The sequence below is a fragment of the Embiotoca jacksoni genome, unplaced genomic scaffold (genome assembly GCF_022577435.1).
Source record: "Embiotoca jacksoni isolate LCO1_2020_lvr unplaced genomic scaffold, fEmbJac1.0.p SCAF_24, whole genome shotgun sequence".
NCBI classification, from domain to species: Eukaryota; Metazoa; Chordata; class Actinopteri; family Embiotocidae; genus Embiotoca; species Embiotoca jacksoni.
In genome coordinates, this window is record NW_027185375.1 from 8,012,172 (window position 1) to 8,037,021 (window position 24,850).

At 40.3% G+C, this 24,850-nt stretch overlaps 1 protein-coding gene across 1 annotated transcript in view; it reads left to right on the forward strand.

Annotated features, from left to right (window-relative positions):
• Positions 1-24,850, forward strand: part of pcxb (pyruvate carboxylase b) — a 283,978-nt gene that overhangs the window by 60,042 nt on the left and 199,086 nt on the right. Inside the window, exon 10 of the mRNA XM_069159292.1 lies at positions 2,067-2,185. Within this exon, the coding sequence (XP_069015393.1) occupies positions 2,067-2,185 (119 nt within the window). The remainder of the gene's footprint in view (positions 1-2,066; positions 2,186-24,850) is intronic.

Genomic DNA, 24,850 nt, shown 5'->3' on the forward strand with positions numbered 1-24,850 from the left:
TTTTTTCAGATGTAGATGGAGCTCTTGCCTCTTCTTGGGTTCTCACATCTGCGCCCTCTGGGGAAATTCCATTTACGGCTTTGCAGCTTGTGTTTTGGACATTTGATTGCTGGCAGCCCTCTAATTTCATTCTAATGTTTGGATGCTGTTTTCTTCCAATATTTTCTCTCCTCAAAATGGGGTGTGTTTCGTAATATGGCAATGTTTTGATTATTGGAATAATCAGCGATGTGGCTGGATCTGATCTGAGGAACTCGGAATGAGCTGTCCTGATTGGTTAAATTGGTGAACATGGTGGGAACACCAATCAGATTGCTTTGCTTAAATCATGAGTGTAATTTGTGTAAACCTGCCTAGTCTCTAAATTATGATGATAAATATAAAGTTTATTTATATAGTAATTACACTGTGCATGCAGCTCCCACTGGGTGAAATTACACGGGAGACAACCCTAACTGGAGTGTTGAAGGATGAGTATGGAAAGTGCTGATGTTGGTCTACTAACATGCTTATTTCCCCTCACAGTTATCATGTTTTACCCTGAATGCTGCCATGTACAAATCAAATGCACAGTCCATACAGGGTGTTACAATCTTATGAAAGTATGCTAATTATTCTTGGTGATTATATACTGGTATTTTATTTTAATGCAGTTATAAGGATCAACTCACTAAGAATTAAATTCCATCAAAGTGTTGCAGGCAGAGCAGCTCCATGTGGAGACAAATGAGAAAAAATAATGAAAAAGCTACCACCGTAAGAGCCCTAATTAAAACTTAAAATGGACATTAAAAACTAAATTATATCTGCCACCATTCTGAGCGCTGTACAGCTGTAGCTTCAAAGATGTGATGTGTATTGTTCAATATATTCCATCCCACTCTTTTATATTTTCATTATTTAACCGTGATCTCCTCTCTTTAACCGCATTTTTAAGCGTTACTACAAACATCTTAATTATGATTTATTGTGGAGATTATTTAGTGGAGACAAAAGTAATGAACAGTTTGCACATATGCCTGTGGATGTTTAGCTTGTCTGCTCTGATTTATATTTTTATCATTTACAGAATATTGTCCCTCCATTTTATAAGCTGTAAATATTTCAATGCTATTTCTGCCCACACTGTATATATTTATTAAAGTTTGTATCTGTACAAGAAGAGACATTTTAGCTATTTTATTAGTTATGTTTAAAAAAAAAAGAAAATCTTAACTAAACTGTGGGTGTAAGTACACAGAGAGTATGTCACAGCCTGTACAAACCATAAAACCCTTGAAGTTAAATGTATGATTTTGGGCGATCAGAATAAATTGGCACTTAACTTGAGAAAGGGTTAAGATTATGAAATGCTGCTGAAAACTCCGAAATTGTGTAAATGGATGTTTGAGATTATTTTGAGTGAATTACAAATTGTTTGGCAAAATAAACTCCTTGCCTTATTTTTATAATTTAAAAGTCATCCGACAAAGCTTGATTTGCATAGTAAATATTATGTTTTAGTCTACCTTTTAGGTAACAGGGTCTAATACACTGTATATTGTCTGCAGAGCAACACATACAGTTTAGCCTTTTGTCTATTTTGTGCTAATTATACACCAATATATAAAGACAGTTTTCCTTGTGCCATATGTTGCATCATTCAGAGGTCATATTAACAGCCCTGCACCAACAACACAGACAAATTCCTGTTTATTTGTTGTACATGACACTGATTGTGATTCTAATAGCTGTCTTGAAGCTGAAAGGTGGTGGAGAAAATGGTTCTTTTATGATGAGATTTCAGTTAATCTTCCTTGATTAATGATCTCATTTTGCATTCCACAAAAATGATGAAAACTGCCCACCTCTCTCACGAAATAATACACAAGGCTTAGTCTTTACCCATTTTATGGAGTCATATTTGCTCGTAGAGAGGGGGCAGGTTTTTTCTTCTTCTTTTAGTTTCATGGCTCATTAAGATTAATTAATGCTTCTTCTTGATATTTTTTTTTTGTACATAAAAACAGGACTACATAGATAAGTCAGTTATAAAACTGCTTTCCTGCCTTGTTTATTTGCTGCAGGTGGGATACGAGAATGCAGGGACCGTGGAGTTCTTGGTGGACAAACACGGCAAACACTACTTCATCGAAGTCAATTCCCGACTCCAGGTTGAACACACGGTCACCGAAGAAATCACTGAGTAAGTAGCACATGTTTACAGATGGATTTAGGCTGGTGGGCAGCAGTGTAGTTGGGGCGCTTGTCATTTTGCATGTGGATCTATTTGGTATCATCTGTCCTCTTACAGGTGTGCAGCTTAAAGGTTAGAAGGTTTGAGGAGTCTGTACGGCATCACGAAAACAGTGCAGGTGATGTGAATAATGTAAGACAGAAGCAAAAATGGACAGAGAGGAGGAAAGATGGAGAAATGGACAGGGTGAGGAAAAAAAAAAAAGAGCATAAAGAAGAGATAGAAAGATGACAAGATCAAAGAGACATGAGATTGGGAATCAGAAGGGAGCCCAAACAGGTGGACTCAGTGATGAGAGAAACTGAAAGATGAGGTCAGAGTGGGTGAAAGACACCAGGACTGAAGCAGAGAGGTGAGAAAGAGAGAGAGGATAATGAAAGATATAAATAGCACTCCGCTCCGCTGATGACCTGTGAGATTTGCTCGGCTGAAACAACACAGATGGGTCTCTGACTCGTACACAAGGCATCAACACACATAAAAAGACACAGATGTATAGGCTGTCAGTCACACCCGCACCCATAAATCTTTGTTCAGCGCTGATCTGTGTACACGCACAAAACCACAATTACACTAATTCATATTTGGATATCCTGAATAATTTGCTTAATTAATGAATTAAGCTGAGAGACTAACAAACCACAAACAAACTAATGCAATTAATACAGCAAGTTATTGGCAGTGGGGAGCTCTGCATGGAAACAAAATCACCTGTTCCTATGGCAACTGAACATGAATGACAATTTCGTCTGTCTTCTCTCGCTATCCTGATCAGTCTTAGCTCTCTTCATCTCTTCTCTCTTTTTTTTTAAATGGCATTGTATTTTTTCTCAAAGAAGCTCTTTGATCAACCTGAAATATTTGCATTGTACCGCAGTAAACTAAATCAACTCTGCATGAGTAAAAACAACTCATCAGTAAACGTTGGGCCGTGCGATCATTAAGTCAAACAACCATCACTCACGACAAATAAGTCGTTTTTTAAAACCATAAATTGGTTATTTTGAGCAAAACTGTCTGCCTTCAAATCATTTTAGATTTTAGATATTTATGTCAGCCCTAAAATGTGTGTAATGATTATGATTATCTAAAAGACAAATGTAACAGCATGACATCTGTCTTCAGTACAAATTTGCCATAATTTAGGTGAAAACATCAATTTGTGTTTCTCTGTTGGAATGTAGTTTTCCATGTTTTTCTCATCTATGAGAAGAGGTACACCTGCCATGGCCGAGCTGGTCAGTGTGCCAACAGTGGAGCCCAGTTGATGAAACATGTTATTACCTAAATTGTTTGTGGCTTAAGGCTCCTTACTACTCACAGTGCACACATACACTCCATTGTCTTTGGCTTATTGAACAGTTAAATTTCGGTGTGGAGTGCAGTGTAAAACACAAATAAAATCAGTAAGTGCTAGTGGCTAAAAGCTCCTCAAGGCTTTGACACAAAGATCATATTTTAAAAGGAAAATTAGCACAGTGTAGAGGGTATTAAGAGAATAAAAAGCTGAAAGAGGCCTTTAATTAACAAATCTTAATTTCAGTATTTTGTTTGTTTTAAAAGTCTGATATTTTATGCTTTTTCCATGTAATATTTTCAGTTTTGCTATCGCATATGCAACCGGGATGGCTTTAAAAAGCAATAATGTAGGTTGAAGATGGATATGTATCATAACTCGTGTATTTATTGTGCACAGAACAGATATTCCTATAATGTAAACTTTCCATTATTTCCTTTCTCTTCTATCACTGCTGTTGAATGCAGTGTCATGTGTAATACATGTAAAAATTAAACGGGGCTAAAATGGAGGCTCTGGCAATATCACATTAATATTTTCATCGAGTTGCAAGTCACCAAGGATGTCAGGCTGTGTTATTTGTGAGAACACAGACAGAATAAAGAAACAGTCAAAATCCTTCCCAAACAACTTTGTGCCAGCACCACATCCACCTTCCCTCTGTTTCAACCAGCAAGACAGTAAATTGACAGAACGGCATCCTCATGTATTACAGATCCCTTCCAATCCAGCAATGCTCTAGTTTGTCATATCCTCCTGATCCTGCAGAGTAAACCGCACATCGCTGACATTTTGGGGAATTGGGGTCATTTGAATTGGCAGTAGTGCAGTAATTACTTGAATCTGGGCAGCGTCCTGCGTGAAATGACACATGTTGAAAGTTTCAGCTGTCACAAGCGCAGCTTTCATGTCGGGCTGAGGTTTAGCTCCAAGCAGCCACAGATGACGCCTGGAAAGAGAACAGATCTCAGGAAAAGAAACCCAACGTGCATCCATCTAAATTGTAGGGGAATTGTACTCGTTACAAGGAGTATTACATTTGAGCGCAAATGACGAAAGTGAAAACTGTATTGTGGTTGTATTTGAACATTATGTCCATTAGTCTTTGAGCTTTCTGTTTCACTCGACTGCACTTCCATTCTCTGAGGTGTGTGAGCACATTTATTCTCGTTTTCATACGCTTCAAACAGATTGTTCTACTAATAGACTTGTCAGGGAGTTTTTTTTTTTTTTTTCTACCGAGTTGTGAAACTCTAAACTTGCTGTTCATTCCCGAACACTCCTCCCCTCACTTTCATCTCTTCTGTTGTATTCCTTTTGTCATCAGTCATTTTCCTAATTCCCCATTCAGTTTGCTAACTCTTTATACAAACGACTTGCAGCTGACCTTGTTATTTTTTTACTTTAATTCTTTTTCACAGGTGGCTCATAGACTTAAATTCAACATTTTTTTTAAATTTTTTTTTATTTAGTTCCAGTGGCTGCCAAACCAGGAAAGCCCACCCTTAGTGTTTAAGTACTTGTTTCTTTACCTCAAACTTCCTCTCTTTGCTCTGCTTTATTTGTTTAACATCTGTCACTTTGTTTATGATTTTATTAGCCTTTTTCTTTCTACACTTGTAGTTCTTCCCCTCCTTTTCTTGTAGCCCAGTCTGATGTCAAAATAGTCTAATAGCTAGGTTGGTCAACAGTGCAAAACACAATTTCACTAATGGATCCAAAATTGTGAGATATTTACATTTGACATGTAAATCAGAGAAAGAAGTTATCGGTAGGAAAGACATTGAAGTCAGGCATTTGCTTTGATATGTTCTAATGATGATTGTCGTGGTAGAGTTAGATGGAGCGATACGAGTCTAGCAAATATCAAGGAATTGAAGCCAGAGTTTTCAAAGTCTTATGTGGCTATTTACTGATATGCTGATGCATCTTCTCAAATTGGGGGAGGGTTTCCATTGTTTGCAGCTTAAATAAATTTTGGTGCAACACAGACTTTATGGTGGTCAGTGCCAACTGTTTAAATGCTACTCCAATAGTTTCAATGATCTTTTCCTAAAACCAACCCCATTGTTTTAATCCCTAAACTTTTGGCACCTTGTGAGTGTGTCTTAGACACCAGAAAGTTTTGTTGGACAGTCATTTGATGTGGCTGCAGGCCATTATTCTGTCACTAATATGTAGCTATCACATGTTTGCTCGTGAAACTGGCTTGTCTCTGGACAACTCTTTCTCTTACTTCTCTTGGTTTTTAGAAACAGTAGAGTGGCTAAAAAACAATACTGGGCATTAATGTTGTGTCTTTTGTCTAATTTGGGGTAAATTGGCTAGAGGTTTGGAGCAGACATTCAAGGTTCTCAAATGGTGTATAGAAATTACGTTGGTTATCCCCTGACGTCTTCTCTGTTGCCACCAGCAGGTTGACATTTTTGTCTCGGAGTGAAATGTCTCAAAATTGGACCATTTTGGTTTTTGACCAAATGCCTGGAAAAGTAGATATTCCCAACAGATCTGCATATGAGATTAGTCCGAGCACATCTGGAGGTTTCCTGGCTCTGACAGCGATCTGATAATGGGTTGGGGAAAATTAAATGTGCAGTTTGGTCAGAAAAATCCACCCATCTCCTCTTCCTCCTGCTTTCTCGAGCAAAAAGCTATCGACCTCTCGCTCCTCTTCAAAGGCAAACTAAGTAGAACCGATACACCTGAATTGCTTACGTTCACCAGGGATGCGTTTCTAAAGTTGCCTGAAAGACTCCCAGATAGGAAGAAGCAATCCACCGTGCAAGCTGAAATGAAATAACTCCGGTGTCACGTCTAAATGCAAAGGGCAGTGAACAAATGTCATTACCCAGATAAGATATTTAGTTACAGATTACATTCTAATACCAGCTGTAAATGGACACGTCGCCTTGTTTTCGCTGTGATTAGATGCTGATCTGTAATAGGTAATAGGATGTTATCTGCAGTGAGGGTCAATGTAATACACGCATTCAGGTATCAAAGTACCCACTCTTTCTCTCTCCTTAATCCATCCCTTCTTCCTTCACACCCATCTATGTCATCCGCCATCCCTCACTCAAGCACTTCCCTTCATCCGTCTGTCCTCAGCCAACTCGGTGAATCCATCTCTCCACCTCTGTCCATTTCTTCATCCTCCCTGTCTTTCTTTCTTCCTCGCACCATTGCCTCCTGTTCTGTCTCCCTCTTTCCCTCCACCATCCTTTCAGCACTGTCAGTTTCTCCCTCTGTGTCTTCCTCTCACTCTGTCAGCCCCATCACTCCATCTCTACCCCTCTCCAACCCTCCCTCTCCTCCACTCTCATTCCTCTCTCCTCCCTCTCATCCATCTCATCTTTGTCATCTTCTCCTCTCATTCGCATTCAACCCTGTCCATTCATTCATCTCTCCTCCTCTCTGTCCTTTACCTCACCTTTGCCTCATCCACTGTGACTCATCTTTCCTTTGTCTCTTTATGAACTTGTCCTTTTGTGTCGTCGCGCCCACCATCTGCCCTCTGCCGAGTTGTCGCTCTCCACCTCCGTTTGTCTCTGGCTCCATCCCTTCATGTGTTAGTGCAGGTGACAGAAAAAATTAAACGGCTTGAAAGAGTGACTTTGAAATAATTAAAGCACATTTACACATCAAGGGTCTCTGAGAATGGCCCGCTGTTTGCTACAGGAACAAACTGCAGGCCTTTCTCAGAGACCCACATCACCCTGGACACTCTCTGTGTTTGTTCTCGTGCTCTCTGGTCAGTAGTATCTCAGCTGGTGTCTACCTTAACAAAGCGCCTCCTCAACAGTTTCTTCCCAGCGGCTATCGGATTATCTGCGAGAGACTTTTATGCTGCAATGACACTGCAATAGCAGACTGACAGCACCAGCCTCCACTCTGTGTGCGAAATACCCTGTGGCAATTGGGTGGTCCAGGGGACACTGGCGATACTTCCAAAGCAGAATATGCATACCTCAGCCACTCGATCCCTTCAACCTTTCCTTTGTTTTTTGATACTATGGCTGCTTATAAAGTCTGGTGACCCAAATTCACTGCATTAATATATGGTTCATTGTATCCTACTGGACGTAGACCACGGCTACTTTTAAAGCTATTGCAGCAGCCTTTGACCAATTGGCATTGACCACCATATGCGCCACTGCTGCAACTACATGAAGGAACAAAAGAACAACCCTTGACGTCATTGTAATTTAGAGTGGCTTTTGCACAACAAAGAAAACTGAAGCAAGTCCAGTGGGGCCAGGCTAATGATCAGGCACTTACAAAAAAACAACAACAAACTTTCCCAGAGATAAATTAAGGACTTTTATTTTATCTGTGAATTAGCTCAGATTTGTAGCTTTGTATATATGCAGACAGACAAGCCATCAGGTTGAAATAAACCCACTGACTGATGCGTTGGTTACTAAGTACTGACATCTGACATAGTAGAGTGCCCTCAGTTTTTAAACACACCACAAACACTGTTCAGCTTGTTCCTTTTTTATGTTTATAAGGTAAAGTGCAAGCAGTGCATTAACATTTGGAGAAAGGCTATTTTTTTTTTCTGTGTTTGCTGCTGGGGTTGTGCTTATATGCAATACATAAAGGAAATACAGGAGCTGCTGGAGGAGCTCGTTCTGTATACAGTAGGGCAAAATCTTTAATAACACCTCTGAAAAATTTAGTTAAATCAACTTAACGTCTGACCTTCACTGTTCAGGAGGATGCACGTGCAGAGTCTGAAGCTAAGGGTGTTTTCACACTCATCTGTCAAAGAGGGAAGCTTTCACTCTGCTTTTTCAAATAACACATACTTGTATGATTACTGATGCTTGATTTTTCAATGAGGGCGAAGGACAAGATAACATTTTACAAATTTTCTGGTATTTTCTGTTTCTGGTATTTAGCACATTCTTTGATATTCAGTAAATACAATGGACAAACTAATGAAAACAGTCAGTCAGTGAAACACAACTGCAAATTACATCCCAGAAAATGCCATATTTTTGAATTTGGGATATCACAATAAGGCCGTTTGCTCCTCTTCCTAATTCAATTTAATATTGTCTTAATATTTACAACACTTGTATTGTCCTTTATAATATATAATACAGCTGCACAGTGTGCACTTAGTTTTTGTTCGTATTATTAAAATAAATATTGCAAATCCGGACAGTTGAAAAGGTCTGTAAAGCATTATAAAAGAATTGCTGGCACCCAAGCTGTTTGTACGAATACTTTTTTGACATTTCTATAGTGCAAGACTGATTCTTAATAAAATACACAAGTTCAGACATCTACAGTGCAACTACTCTCTGTAACGACTATCTGTACTTCCGTTTTACGTGTCTGGGTTTTTAGGCTTCTTAGTAGCTGTATGTAATCTGTAGCGTCTTAAATCCTGTAACGAGCAGGGTGATGGTAAGGGTTGAGAGTTTGGAGCCACCCATGGGTGCTTCGACTGAATACCCTTATGCAAATTGTGCAGCTTTCTTCTGTCTTTTTCTGGAGCCCTTCTGTCATTTAGAGGAAAAAAAACAAAACCCCGATCGTGCCTTGCGTTGTAAAACTGCTCCACTGGTGACTCACAGGTGACTCAGCTGGCTTGAGTCGAGCTGAGTCGAGCCAGTATAGCCGCTGCAACCTTTCCCTGCAGCAATCTAAATCAGTTTTGTCTTGAATGGTCTGACTGGACTTAACATTACTGGTCACAACAAATCAAAATCACAATTACACTTTGTCACAGTTACCTGACTCAACTCACTGCATTTTATTCAGTGTTTATTTTTTAGGTGCCGTATGAAGTTAGTTGTAGGCTCTGTTACTGCCACCTCACAAAATGCTGCATTGCAGACATTACAAATGGCTGTTGTTTAAACACACTGCAGACATTTTAGCTGCACGTATGCCACATTACATTTCTACATATTGCCACAAACTGTGCTCTCGGGTTTATGACACCTGCGTGACAGTTGACATAAAACATAGGATCAGAGCTGAATATAGCCGACAGCGATCCATTTAAAAATGCCTTTAACGGCCCTGATACCCATGTTTGAGATCAGGTTGGGAAATCCCTCATTTCAATCAACACCTCCAAACAGTTGTCGTCTGTGGAGGTCAATATTGGTAGTAACGGATGGGGACACAGCAACACAGGGAGGCATGAACCAATCCAATCAGACCAACCTAAGTTTTGTTTGTGATACTTCGTAGAGATTAAAATCATGAAAACCTGCACTTTAAATAGGTTTTTGGCATTTCTGCAGGTCAGGTTTGTGGTTCGGCTAATACTAATGAATATGTGTTAAGTCAGGTTGTTATTCCAAACACGGTCTGTCTCTGCAGAGAAGAATAGCATTTACAAGTCTGATGTCAACACCATAAACTTAAAACAAACCCATTTTAAAACGTGTTTTGTCTCCTTTCCATGTGTCCTCCCACCTCTGCTGCTCTTCCTCCTCCACCTTCTCACCATACTGCCTTGATTGTTGTCTTATCTCGTCACCTTTTGTGACAAGGTGGTATCTTTTTTGACTGCGAAAGCATCCTTTAACTTTTCACTGCTTCTCTCGCTTCTTCTCTGTGTATAGACAAGTGTCAGTGTGGAGGTGGAATACCATAATCGGTAATCAGAAAGGATACACACACACACACACACACACACACACACACACACACACACACACACACACACACACACACACACACACACACACACACACACACTCTCATTCATAGATGCACAAAAGAACACGCCCCCATATATAACAATTTGGATGTCCAAAGGCATCGAGAAAGACTACACACAAGCAGAAAGCATTGCACGGTAACATTATGTGAATATCTATTCATCTGTCCTCCTGCTTTACTGAATTCCTACACAATAGAGGCACTTCTATCTGATGCGTCAGACTGTATGCGGCAGACAAAATGTGAGATACATGGAACATGTATTTTGTCCTGGAGGCAAAGCCTGTGTGTATGTGTATGAGGGTGGGTTGGGGAGTGTGGGGGGTGGGGGGGGGGTGATGCTTGTGTGAAGACGCTTATCTGTCTCAAAGGACAGAGTGTTTGTGAGGAACAGGGAGACCGCCTTTGCATTCAGCTCCAGTTCTGCCATTGAACTTCTCTCGCAAGGTTCAATTTGTCTATAATTTAGTTGTAAATGATCTTTCCCTTGTGCGTCGAGTGTGTGTTTCTCAGTGTGTGTGTGTGTGTGTGTGTGTGTGTGTGCGCCACTGAGATATATATATATATATATATATATATCACAGAGCCTGTGTGTACGCACGCACGCATGCACGCTCCGCAGGGACATTGCACATTTGGTAGATTGGTGGACAGGAGTCCTTTAGATCCTAAAGTGATGTAATTATACCCCCAGGCTCACGGTGCAATGTGTGTATAAGTGTATGCTGCGGGGACAGCGAAGGGTTGTGGGTGTGTTTGGATTAAACAACATGAGGAGAAAATGTTTTAAACTAACAGAGACCACATATCAGTGACAAATGTCAGGGGGGGTAAAGACTTCCTTAATTTCTATGTTTGCATGTCAAGTCCAAATTTTCAGTCCTAGCCCTCCAGGAATTTACAAAAACAAATTCTAACAGCTGTTGGATAATTTGCAAAACTTTCCAGTGTGGAAGAAATTCTGACAAATGAACCACAAACATTTCTTTCCCCCGAAATATTTAATTTTCCGTCGGTGCTCCCACCCATGTTCCCAGGTTTTGCATCGCCCCGTCAAGCTGCCTCAATTTAAATGTCAGAATACAATTTCTAAATTTATACCTGGACCGTGTCTAACCTTTAATAAGACTAACTATTTGATTTTTGGAGCATGTTTGGGGTACAATAAGCACCGGCTTCTGGGTCCAATATGGAAGAAAAAAAAAAAAAAAATCGCAAATGTTCCACTTCCTGTAGCTACTGATGAACACAGAAACATTCACCGACTGGACTCATTAACGCTCAGGTAATTGCACTGTTGAATGGAGTACGCTTTAATTTTATGCTTCAGATCTTTTATTGTGTAATTTGTTATTATAGTTTAAAGTTGAGCTTCAAAATTCACTCTTGACCTTTCACCTCGAAGGTCTCTGTCGGCCCCTTTTTCCAAGGACAAAAATGAGCTTTGAAACTCAATTTATTAAAAAATATGGACAAAAAGTCCATGAAGTGATAAGAATAAAATGCACATTTACACTTCTACAGTTCAGTGACAACTGAACTCATGATATAATTGATAGCTGCAGAACAGCTACTAAATGGTCTGTGAGATTCATTTGAAAAGCTATATTTTCCTGCCCCCACTTTTAAATGATGCTAAAATAAGAAATGAGATGTGGCTGTTCTTTGAGTGTGTATTGAGGCTCTAATTTCTAGTTTTAGTGCTAAATGCATTAATTGTTTTAGTTAAAAAAAATAAAATGAGGGCTGTTTTGTTTACTCGCCCTTCTCCCCGGTCTCATATTGATTGGTCTTACCTCCAGAACCTCCAGGACACAACATCTAAAAAGACAGCTTTAAAGAAAATATGCAGAATGTGAGGAAAACATATGTTAAGCTCAAGGTCGATTTACGAGCTTTTCTGTATCTCATAGTCTTCATCACTAAACTGCGAAATGGCTCCAAACGATTCTGAAATTGTGCTGCAGTTTTTGCTGCTGCAGTTGCTGCATTTTTATCTGCAATATTCTATCAGAGAACGGCAAAACTGCTGAATCTGCTCAACAGTTTTTTTTTGTTGTTGACATTTTTCCTTTAAACAACAAAAGTGAAAAGCAGCTAACTGGCCAGACCGATATAATGATTTGGCCATAATTTCAACATCCAAATCCATAAACTAAAGCAACCCAGACCAATGTGTCTTTAATACACTGATGCCCACCTTTAATGCATCTCAGAATACAGGGTGTAGTGTTTGTACACTTTTCTGCCAATAAAGGATACCAGCACATACTGAGCTGTATAAAAAGTGGTGTACTGTGCACTCGTGTGTACTATGTTTCATATGAGAGTGATGGGTCATGATTTAAAATACACATTACTAAATATCAGCAGTATGGTTAGACTGACGAGGGCTTTCGAAAGCGTGCTAACAAAACTTTGGATTGAAGCCTTTATATTTGGTCGAGCATCTTTTATTTCAGCCAGTTTTCCATTTTTGGCATAAAAAGAAAAAAAAAAAGTTTTGAAACAGCTTTGAAGCCACAGGAAGAGACAATAAAATGTCCCTCATTGTGAGATACTACTGAACAACTTGTTCCCACAGACAGTCAGTAGAATATTGAAAGAAAAATCTCTGAGGTCATTAAACAAACTGCATCAGATCCATCATGGAGACCTCGGCGTGGTCGATGCTCATTTTTAAACAAAAATCCAATAGCGCACAGATGTACAGTATTGACAGACTAATGGCAGACTCTAGTGTGATCTACATTTACACCACAGTGCAGACCATAATAAACCTGTCCGTGCATGCTTGTGTTGGCTGTGATTCGGTCTCACATGTGAATCATTTCAAGTTAATAGCTTGTATAGGCAGCAGGCATCCATCGCTTTGACAATGTATTATTGATCACTTAAATGGTAATATTATTACATAAGCTGCATAAAATCCATCACAGTGAAGGCTGACCATACTGAATGACATTAGCTCAGGTTGTTTCAGTGATGTCAAACTAATACTGTGAATCTACTGCAGTGTTCAGTGTAAGTGAGGAATAAAATCAGACCCTCATATTATCTCATACTTCATGTTTAATGCTGATTTGTGCCAGGAAAGAAAAAAAATTGCGATCACTATATAAATTGCCTGCCATGCAGTATTGCCGTTTGAGAGTGAGAGAGAGAGAGAATGAGAGGCAGTGCTTCAGAGGGGCCCCTTCATTACATTTAGCTGTACAGTAAATGCAGCAATGAGATGAGCAGATGAAGAGGCTGCCATGTAGAAGTGCTGCAACAAGATTGTGGCTGTCTGTTAAAGCCGAAAACAAGAACATTATCTGGATGTTATTGCTTCTATTTTGACAATTCTGCAGACAAAGATAGAGGAATTAAGAGTGTGTGCGTCAGAGAAACCGAGTTAGCAATATTTTTGGGCTTTATTGCTTTGGATCGTGTGTGCCTGCATGTGTGCTGGAGAGAAAGTGCTCCACCGTTTGTTCTCGCCTCTTTAATGTGCAGAAATGTGTGCATGCATTAATATATCGGTGCTGAAGAGAAAATGTGTGCGCTGCACCTGGTTATTTGTCTGTTTAGGCGAGCTAATTAGTCTTAAATGAGCACTCTCCATCTTCATCAGGCTGAGAAAGAGTGACAGAGAGGGAGCGAGAGTGGGAAAGACGGAAAGAAACAATGGCTCGCATTAATTGACAGAAGGGTCTGACAAACGAGGGCTGGAAATGCAGAGAAGGGAGAGGGACATGAGGTGAATTAAAAGATGAGTAGAGCGACCCAGAGCTGCCATACGAATAAAGCACAGCAGCCTGCTGGACCAAAGTGTGAGGTCTGCATTGGTTAGATATGTTTGAGTCGAAGGAGAATTTCTGCATTAATTTATTTGACCATAAAGCCGTTTGCTGCGATGCATAATAATAACCTTTTTCTGTCCTTCAGTTTGTCGTCGTGCCCCTTTTGTTTTGTCTTTCTTTCCTCATTTTTTTGTCATACAATCCTTTATTTCAGTTTAATCAAGTCGTTTCTTCCTGTTGTTCCCTCTTTCGGTCGTCTCCTTTCTTCCTTTTCATTTCCTCCTTGTTGAATGTTGCATGCAGCAGCCAGCATCTCCAGCTCCTCCGCTCTTGGCTTTGATTTCCTCTCTCGACGTGGGAGTTGGAGAAGTTGCTGCCACATCAGCAATAATCCCCCCGCCCCTCCCCACCCCACCCCAACCCCCTCCACCATCTCCCGCTTTAGTTTTCCCAGCCCTTTCACGCTTGTTAGTGTTTCTTGGCATATATAGTATAGAAAGATATTCAAGAGAAGGTCATCTCAGGGTCATTATACATTTGCTTTTTTAGTTCAATGTACTGAAACCAAGCTGCATGCTTTTTTTTTTTTTAAATGGCTACTATCATCTCTTCTTCATTTCTTCCTCCCTTCGCTCTGATCCTCTCATCTCCTCTTCTCCTTCATCTTCTGTAGAAATTCTCCCCATTTTATTGTCCCAGCATTTCTTCCTGTCATCACTTTCCTCTTCTGCTTGTCCTCTTTTAACCTCTTTCCCTCCTGCTCTCTTCTTCCTTTGGAGTTCATCCATATATTTGTATCATATCATATTGTCTTTGTATTCTTATTGCCCGTTATCCTGATCTTTCCTCTCTTTCCTTTACCTCCTCCTCTTCCTTTCCTTTGTCCTCTCCGTTTTCTCCTGTCCACCTTTGTCTTCCTCAACACCACATGGAAACACATGTAGAGGTAAACAATCCAAGGTGACACTTTCTTTGGCCACAGAGTTTGTTTGTGTGCCTTTTTATAGTTGTTAGGACCAATTTTGGTTAAAAAACAAACAAACATATTTCTAAAGACCAGCATACGTTGTGAGGACATTTAGGCTAGTTCCCGCAACTTTAAAGTGCAATTTTAAAGTTAAGACATGTTTTTAGGGTGAAGGTTAGAGTTCGGCACAGAGTTGTGATGGTTGTTGTTAGGGTAAGCGACTAGACAATGCATTATATCACTGAATGTCCTCACAAAGATAGCTGTACAAACATGTGTGTGTGCACGTGTCCATAAAATAACCATTGCCAAGGAAAATCTGCTGAGCTACATAGATGACATGCCTGGATTCTCTGCAATATGCCAGATAAGGGTTCTAATAATTATGTGTATGTTGCAGTAAATTGTGTGTATAATGGTGATTACCTGAATCAGGATTTTATATTACAGTATGCTTTGATGTTGTTATAAAAAAATTCCAATGAATGCGTGTCTGTAAGCACTGCAGTATACGTCTGAATCCAGCCATTTTGTGCAGTTTGTTTGTGTGTGTTAAAGCGTACTCCCGTGTCTTTGTAAAAGTGTCTGTGTGTGTGTGTGCATGCACTCTGAGGAGTTTTGTTTGGTTTTGTGAGCACGTCATAAAATCATTTTAAGGTGATTATAATTGTGCAGCGAAGCGTACAGTGTGTGATTGAGAAGTGAGCAGATGAATAAGAATGAGGAATGTAGCTGTATGCATGTGTGTACGTCTGTGTCTTGACACTTAGGAGAACCTCATTTCTGTGAGTGAGTGGAGGCTATTTATGATAATAGCTTATCACTATTATAATCACAGCCGTCATTGTTTGTAGCTGTACGAAATGTTTTTTTATGCACACGGTCAAACTGGAGCTTTTCGTCACATTAAAGCCTTGAACATGACATTTCTTAGCTTTAATAGATTTGGATTGTACAGTAAAACGAAGCATAAACAGATCATCATTTATGAATGGAGGTAATTGTTAGGAACAAGGAAATAATAATAGCATTAATAGCTTTATTTATATTTCACATTTGACAAACAAGGTTATAAAGTGCCGCTCTATAAAAAAATAGGAAGAAAATGGGATCCAGACCTTAAGATATGAACAAATTAAAATCATTTGAATAATCACAAAAAATGTCGTCACTTATGAAAAACCCACATGATAAAAGTGAGTCTCTTAACCATAGAAAATTAAGTGTCTTGAAGTGCAATACCACCGAGTGCCACGAGGGGTTGGCTCCAGAAAGGCTCTGGCTCCATAGACTCCCATTAAACTTCTCATGAAATACAAAGCAGATCAATATTTTCCTCAACTCGTTATGATGTTATTCGCCAAAGTGACTCCTTGTTTTAGTTTTCCAGCGGTCCATCTGAAATTAATTCCATCCATAATTTGATATTAGGCCTCAAAAAGTAAATACGTAAGTAATGCATTAGGTATTTTTGGGGGCATATCTGTTTGATTGACAGGTCTGTGGTGCATTCAGGTTTTCACTATAGGTGGGCAGCGTAGCGTCCTCTGAGATCGCATCAGATCCTCTGCTCAGTCCTCCCCAGCTCATTTAAATATGGTCACTTGCTGTTCCGAAATAACAAAATGGTGTTGGACAAAATTACCTACCTGAGGCTTGAGAATGGCATTTCAAATCTGTGATGTTACTGTTACTGTGTGGTTGCCGGTTGTTCCTAAAAAGATATTTAAAGGACGATACTGAGTTTTCCACAGTTTAAGTGCCCGAAAAGCGAAGGCTTCCTCACCTTTTGTGACGTGTTGCAATGTTGGAGCCACTGTTAGATGGATGGATGGTTGGATAGATACTTTATCAATCCCTCAAAGGGAAATTGTTACGCTACAGCAGCATATACAGGTGCAGGCAAAGCAATAAAAATGACATAAAAATAAAGGTAATCAATTAGTAAATTAGGGCCCTGTTAGAGCAGCTCAGGCAGCGATCATGCTCATTGGGAGTTAGCAGATATAGCCAGAAGACAAACTTTTGAAGGCTTTAAAAACAAGCAGCAAACTCTTTAAATCAATTCTAAAACTCAAAGGTAGCCAGTGTGGTCGCTTCTCTTTGCACGAGTTAAAAGCCCAGCAGCAGTGTTTTGTATCAACTGCAGTCTTTGGATGCTTCGCCTGCTGATACCATAATAATGTGCACCGCTACAGCCAAGTCTGAAAGAGATAAAAGCATGTGTGACCTTTACTAAGTCTGCCGAGGAAAGGAATGGCCTGATCCTGCTTAGTTGGGCAGAGCAGAACTGCACCACTTAAATCACCTGAGCATCAAAGGACAATAAGGAGGTGTTAGACACGGCAGCAGGATGTGAGACCTAGAAGCCCTTGGAGCCCGAGGCGTTCTTGCTCACTTTAAGCTCCCTTTTCCCTTGCATTTTAGTACTATTATATGGCCTTTTAGGTAAAAATAAATAAATAAATATATATATTCTTAAATGCTTTTTTTTGTTTTTGTTTTCACCAGTGTTGTTTTTCTGTGATTTCTAAACAGATTGAGGACATGAACTCCGATAGAAATCATAGGTACTTGTGTCCCCGGAGGTTTCGCCACGTTTGCGATTCAGACTTACTTCCAATATATCAGCACAACACAGTCCTGTATTTTTTTTTTTTCTCATGTAGACACATTTTAATGTCTCAGAAGGTGTTTTTATAGCGATGACCTTTTGTGTTAAAATTTTATACAAATTACTGTACCCTCCCCGTGCCACCTCACTATCCTTTTCACATATGATCGTGACAAGGCTGCACACCCGTACAGGAGCAACACCATTTAAACCCGAGGCTGGAATTAATAAAATAGTAATTTGCATTAATTACCATAACCTAAATGATAAATTAAACTGTAATTTCCATATGTTTCGTCCAGTAATCCCCGTTGGTTTCCTCCTAAGCCTTTTCCACAGGCTTGGGGCCTCCTAGCCGACTCCTATCAAAGAGTTGACTAAAACCAAAGGATTCAGCATCAAAAGGAGGCGTATTCTGGGTAAGGCCCAGGGACAGACGTGCGTTGGGGGATAGCAGCGGGGTGCGGAGCTCGGGGTACATCACTCTTCTCGCAAGCTGGAAACACAAGCAACTATACTACTTATTTTCTGAGCTTCAAATGTCGAGTCTGCCACCAAAAGAGGAGAAGCAAAAGCTGCTTGGATGGAGCTGAATACTCCCTAATGAAGACGTCAGTTTAATTTCTGACTTGACTGTGCTGCCACGAACCACGAGGGATTTGTCAAAGCACTGATTCACATTGTGTGACACTGTACATTCGACCCACTGAAGCCTGCTAGGAGGTGCCGGAGTGTTGTCTCTTTGAACCGACCAATCACAGGTTATGTTTGTCAATATTGTTAGGTTGTCACTCCCACACACCAACTAGCAGACTGGATGCCAAGCTCCACTGCTTGCATTCAAATGATTCACCGGCCTGTTACTCAGAGAGCTGTGAGTGGAATATAATGGGGTGAAATGACAGATGAAATCCCTCCCAGCTAGACATAAAGGAAGCTTTGCTGCTTTGCCGGGCTGTCTCACATGCAGCAGGCCTACCTACTGGTGTATCACGCTGGGAGCCCTGTTGAGAAGATCATTTCATTTAATAAGGCTTGAACATAAATTGTCTCGTGTGCCTCCATCTCCTTTTCGTGTGGCGAGAGAGACTTCTCTCATGAGGCTACATGAAGTACACATTTACATTGAAGGCACATTTTACAGCACTGGGTTTAATTAGGATGACTTCCTGCTGAGCTTTGATACTTGTAGAAGAATCCCATGTGACCCCAATACCTTCATACTGTCCTGTTTCATGGTGAATTCATCCAAAACCAAATACGATGAAAAACACATCAGTTTGCCAGTGTAGTTTATTTTGAGTGAATCCCACACTGCACTGCAGCTCAAGGTCACTTTGACCTCACATTTCTCTCATCTGTTCTCGTGAACGTGATATCGCAAGAATGTCTTGAGGGAATTTCTTCAAACCTGGCAAAAACATTAACTTAATGCCGAGTGAATGTTTGTGTCCGGATTGAAGTTGTGTGAAGCGTCCACATTTTAGAATTTATAGCTTCTTTGCAGCAACATCTGAGTTTTGAGAGATATGCATATAAGCTGCAACTTCGAGAGCAGAAGCAGTAATTCTTGTTTCATAATGAAACCATACATTTGCGACCAAATTCCCCCGCCCCCCCCACATCTCGGATCAATTTGTCTTGCCGTCACAAATATGTAATTTTGAACTATTAACGGCTTAACGAATATACTTTTGTATGACCCAGTGTCATGAGATGAGTATGCTTTTCCTTAAAAATGGTTCAAACAGGGTTCAACCTCTCTTTTACATTTCTTTCATTGTTCTCTTTCTCTCCTCACACTCATCCTTCTTTCCTCACCATCATCCCCCCCCCCCCCCCCCCCCCGATATATTACCATGTTGTCTTGTGGTTCTCTGTTAAATTATGTACACATGCTTCACTTTTTCCACTCTCTTCTCCTCTTTCTTCTCTTTCATATCGAATTCATTCCCTACCATTTCTCCCCCCCCCCCCCCCACCACAAGCTCATATTTTATACTTATCACCTTATCTGGGCTGGTCTGTGAGTCATAGCCTTCTGTCTCTTTGTGTATATCTCTGTGTATTTGTGTGGGTTTCATAACAAACATTTTGTGTGTGCTTCTTGTCGGATATCTCTGTGGGTGTGCCAATAAGCAGCGTGGCAGCCGATGCATTTTTAACTACATGTGTATTTAGTGTGTTGATGCACATATCCATGATTGTGTGTATGTCCTGTATATATTGTCTCTCTCTCTCTGTGTGTGTGTGTGTGTGTGTGTGTGTGTGTGTTGTTGAGGGGGGCCTTATTTATCTGTCTTCCCTCTGCCTTTCTCTCTCTATTTGTGACTTCCACTGTGCAATTTTCCGAGTGAGAGAACTTGGATTGCATTTTATCAGGCCTGTATGAACTTTTGCATTTGTTTTTGGTTTGTGTGTCTGCTGGTGTGCATTTATTGAGCTGTTCTCTTGCAGATCCCTGTCAACTCTGAAATTAAACTCTTCATTTAAATGGTCCAACCCTCTATTAGAGGTTTAGTGATTTAAAAAAAAAAAAAAAAAAATTATATTTCAAGGCCAAAGAATAATCAGTTATTTTAAAATGTATTTCTGAGTGATAAATGCAGCAAGTTAGTTAAATATGTTGAACAGCTCAAAACATTTTGTGGTTTCATGTATGCGATTTATATAATATTTTACCCATCTAGAAACTGTTCACAGTATTCAAATAAGTTCCTGGACAAATTATTAAACTACTTTTCTTTTGGTTTCAGACTTGGAGGATTACTCCAGTAACAAATACCATCATATTACGTTTCTGACCCTTAACTCTGCAGCAGTTAATCAGTAATAATGAATTGGAAAATAACATGCGTCTCCCTAAAGCAGTAGGAGCTACAAGGAGAGGAGGATTTGTTTTAGTATGTTCATCTACACGAGATGATTCTTTCCAAGGTTACAAGAATAACATGGATGCTATTATATGGTTGCCTTTCGCTCTACGATGCAATACCTTGAGTACAGATAACCTCACAGTATAAATACACGTTCCAGTGTTGTGTAGGTGTGCGAGTGTTTTTTTTTCTCAGGGTTCATGAGGGCTGCTGGGACTTCAGAGTATTATGTTTAGCCCTATGGCTGTGTTTTTGACCCAACTCGCAGTAAAATCTGTGATTGGAGTAGCCCACTTGACGACTCAATGCTTAATGTAGAGGAGACTTGGGTCAGGTTTTAACCTCTCCTGCACAAGACCACCTTAGTAAATGAAGTTTCTGGCAGGGTTTCATTTCAAATCAGATTCTGACCCAGGAGCACCAACACAGTTGAGTCAATATGGAGGTGCGGACATAGACATCAGGTCAATATCTAACTTTAATCAACCTGCGTGGTGTCTTTGAATGCTCCTCAGCACATCAATTTTACACATCAATCTGGGCAGTATGTGCTCAGGCTCGCACTCATACTAGACCCCAAAAGGACCTTCAAGCACAGTGCACTGCAAAGTTAAATGTTAAGATACAAGTCCGATGTAAATAAAGAGAGACTCTTGTCTCTCGATGTGCTGCTTGCAGAAACTTAAATAGTCAGTGATATCAAATCTGATGCTTTTGATAGCTGATGGTCCAAACACCTGCTGTGACATATGGAGAGGTTTGTGTGCAGCACCGTAGCAACTTACGGTGCTGCACGTAAACCTTCTACTTGAGGAGGCTACTGATTTTTTTACATGTAGCCAAGCAAAATCCACGATGTATTGTAATTAGATTTGTGATCTCGCCAACGGTGACACTTTATGTTTGAAAAAAAGGAGTATTAAATGTAATTTAGATTTTCTGCATCCATTTTCTTAAAATCTTAAGTGTAAAAGAGGGGAAGTGTGAGGGACGTGACCGGAGACACAACAGCAACTTTCTCTAAAGATGCATGGCTGTCAAATCGAGGCTGAAAATATTTTTGAAATAATTTGAATATCAATGCATTTTCTTTTATTTAATCATAAAATAAAAAGGTTTCTCGGGGAGGTCAACCATTTGCCACGAAGAGACTCATTAATCTATTGATAGGTTTCATGTTACAAGAAGTAAAATCTGAGGACTTTTGAAGGTTTCACATGTAATAAATAACATCTATTGAAATTTTTTATCTTTCAGACGTGCTAGCTTTAGACTTTGAGCTCAGGGGAATTTTGATGGGCTCTTGACTCCTTTAAGTTTTTATAGACTAAACAATCCGTTCATGAGTAATCAGCCATGAGTCAATAAGTATAAACCGACTTCTGATAAGTAAGTGATTCAATATATAATAATTGTTTAAATTACTGAATGACAGTAATGTGTATCTTAATAACAAAGTGAAGGCCTCATATCCCGTAAAGCCTGTGCTGCTGACATTACTACTTGCTCTGCTTGCCCCAGAAACACAACATAGACAATAGGAACCATCTTGCAGTTTGGTCCCACAAAACAATAGATGATTGCAAGTCATGTAAAGTGCATTGTGAAAGTTTCTGAAGCTCCTCAAATGTCCCTGACATGCTTCTACGACTGAATAGAGGAAGCTTATTAGATAATTAGTTTCATTCTTTGGAATAACCGTGTTGTTATATTATGTACTGCAGGTATAAGTTGACATGAGACCATTTCTATAGTTTGACCTCACATAGTTATATATTCTATAGGCATCAGTATTGTTAAAAATATCGTATATTTTTTCCCCTCTCTGCCGTCGGTTTTGAATTCCTCTCCGTCTACCTTCCTGCTCGTCTTCCACCTTCTCTTATCTGCATGCACTGTCTCTCTCTCCTTTTGGCCTTTCTCATCTTGCTCCTCGCTGCCGTCTGGACGCTGGAGTTATTTTGCATTCCTCTCCTCACTCCTCCATCTGCTTCGTAACAAGGAAAGCAGGAATTAATTAATAGGCTGATAGTGAGGCCTGAGAAAATAGGGGAGAAAAGGAGAGGGAATCTAATCAGATAGGATCCTGTGTGTGTGTGTGTGTGTGTGTGTGTGTGTGCGCACGCCGGGGCAGTGTGTTTGTGTCGGGCCATATTGCCACTCCCCCCCTCCCTACTGCCTCCTTGCCTCGTCCTCGTCAACTTATGTACTCCGACTGTTTCTCTCCTCTTTATATTTCCCTGCATACAAAACAATTCTTCACACATATATTTAATGAGCTCGATTTCTACTTTAATTGGGGAAACTCTTTTCTTTTTGAGTCAATTCTCCTCTGTTGTCTCTCCTCTTCATCCCTCCTCCTCCTCATTTTTTCCCCCCTCCCTCTCCCCGCACTGACAAATTGTGATTATCATATAATAATATAATGTCGCCCTCCAACTCCAGCCATGTTCTGTTTTCATTTATGTATCGAACAAGCAGCATAGTCTTGTGGCTGCCAGTTAAATTGATATCAAAATGCCATCCTCATGCCACAAACATTCAAATTTATCATCTCATCCCCCCTGTCTCACTCTCCATATCTCACCTCCTCTGCCCAGGCTGTTCTTTTTCCTCTTGTTTGCTGTCTAAAACCGTCTAATGAAATTCACACAAAATAAGATGTGAGGCTTGATGGCTTCCTCCTCGCTGTCCTCTCTGCCTGTCTTTTGCTTCATCTTCGTTTGTTTTTCTTTCATATTCTCTCTCGCTCCGTTTCCCCCCTCTTTATTGTCCTTTCCATCTGTCCTTCGTACTTTCCTCGATCTCTCTTTGTCCTCGTCCCTTCTCTCTCTGGATCTCCTTTTTTCCCAGGTCCTATTCTTCTTTTTCTCCCTCTTGATTTCTTCTGTTGCCTTTTGTATGTGTTTATCAGTCTGGCTATTCCCTCGCCATCCATTGCAACCACTTTCTCTGTTACACTCTGTTTTTCTGCATTTCCATTCCTGCAGGCCTCACTCGGAAGCGTGTTGGCTATTTTTCCAGTCATTTATTTAGACAAGGAGTCTTTGTGTGCATGTTTGTTTGTGTGTGTGCGATATGTGTGTGCACATTTAGTAGACAAGAGTCTGCATTAGTTTTGCCGAAATGAGAAATATTTTTCTACTTTGCTTTCTACCACTTGCCCCGGAGCCATCTTGAAAAATGTATTTACCGGAGACGTGGTTTGCACGGAACATGAGCACACACACACACACACACGCACACACACACACACACACACACACACACACACACACACACACACACACACACACACACACACACACACACAGACACAGACAGTGTGGACTAACACAAGCGCACTAATGAAGTTATAAAATCAAGTGTTCACTTCAAAAAGAGTAAATGTTTTGCATGTGGAGGCCACATAAATACAATGGGAGATGAAAGAACAGGAGGAAGGAGAAGGACGAAAAGGAAAGAAGCGAATAGGAAAACAGTAATGGAAGGAAAGAGGCAGAATTTGTAAGAAAGGAAGAAAGTGAAACTAAAATGCAACAGAGGTAAACAGGATACCATCTCTGCATTTGGCTCTCACTTCCCTCCTCAACACTCCCTTTCACTTCTAATTACATTAAACTTAAAGGAGTAGTTTCACACTTTGGGAAATGGGCTCGTATAGCTGTGATAAGAAGATTGATCTCATCTCTTTTCTTTAAATCTGAAACTATAGCCAGGAGGCCGTTAGCCTCGCATGGAGAGGCAGCTAGACGGTTCAAAAGTAGAAAAATGTGCCTCAAAGTACCTCTAAAGCTCACATATCGTTTTGTTTGTTCACTTCAAATGCATTGAATATGGGCAGGGTATCTGTTTTTCAATGTTGCCAGTCCTTGTGATAAGCTCGACTGACCAGCTGCGGCTGTATCTTTGGCTTCATATTCAGCATCCAGACATCAAAGTGGTAGCAATCTTATCTTCGTCTCAGTAAGAAAGCCGTTAAGCGTATTTACCTACTGTAAATGTCGACCAATTCCTTTAAGCTGCTTTTTCCTCCTTAAACATTCATTTTGCCGCAAGAAGTTCTTTCTTTTTACACCACCACCTCCTCCTCCTCTCCTTCGGTCCTTATTATCTCTCTCCCTGTTTCACCATCTTCCACCCCGTACGCTGAGTCATTCCTTTCTCCTCGCTCCCGCGGCCCCCTTTTTAATTCGACATGGACCTCCCCCTTCTTATCCCTCTCGTTCCACCCGCTCATTTATCCATCTTATCCCTCCATTCCTTCTTCCCACTCCGATCCTGACTTCCCTCCCTCTATGCTCTGCCTCTGCCCGCCACCTTCGCTCGCGTCCACCTCCTCTTCGCCTTCGTTCCCTCTTTCCTTTTGAGCAAGGCCAAATCCA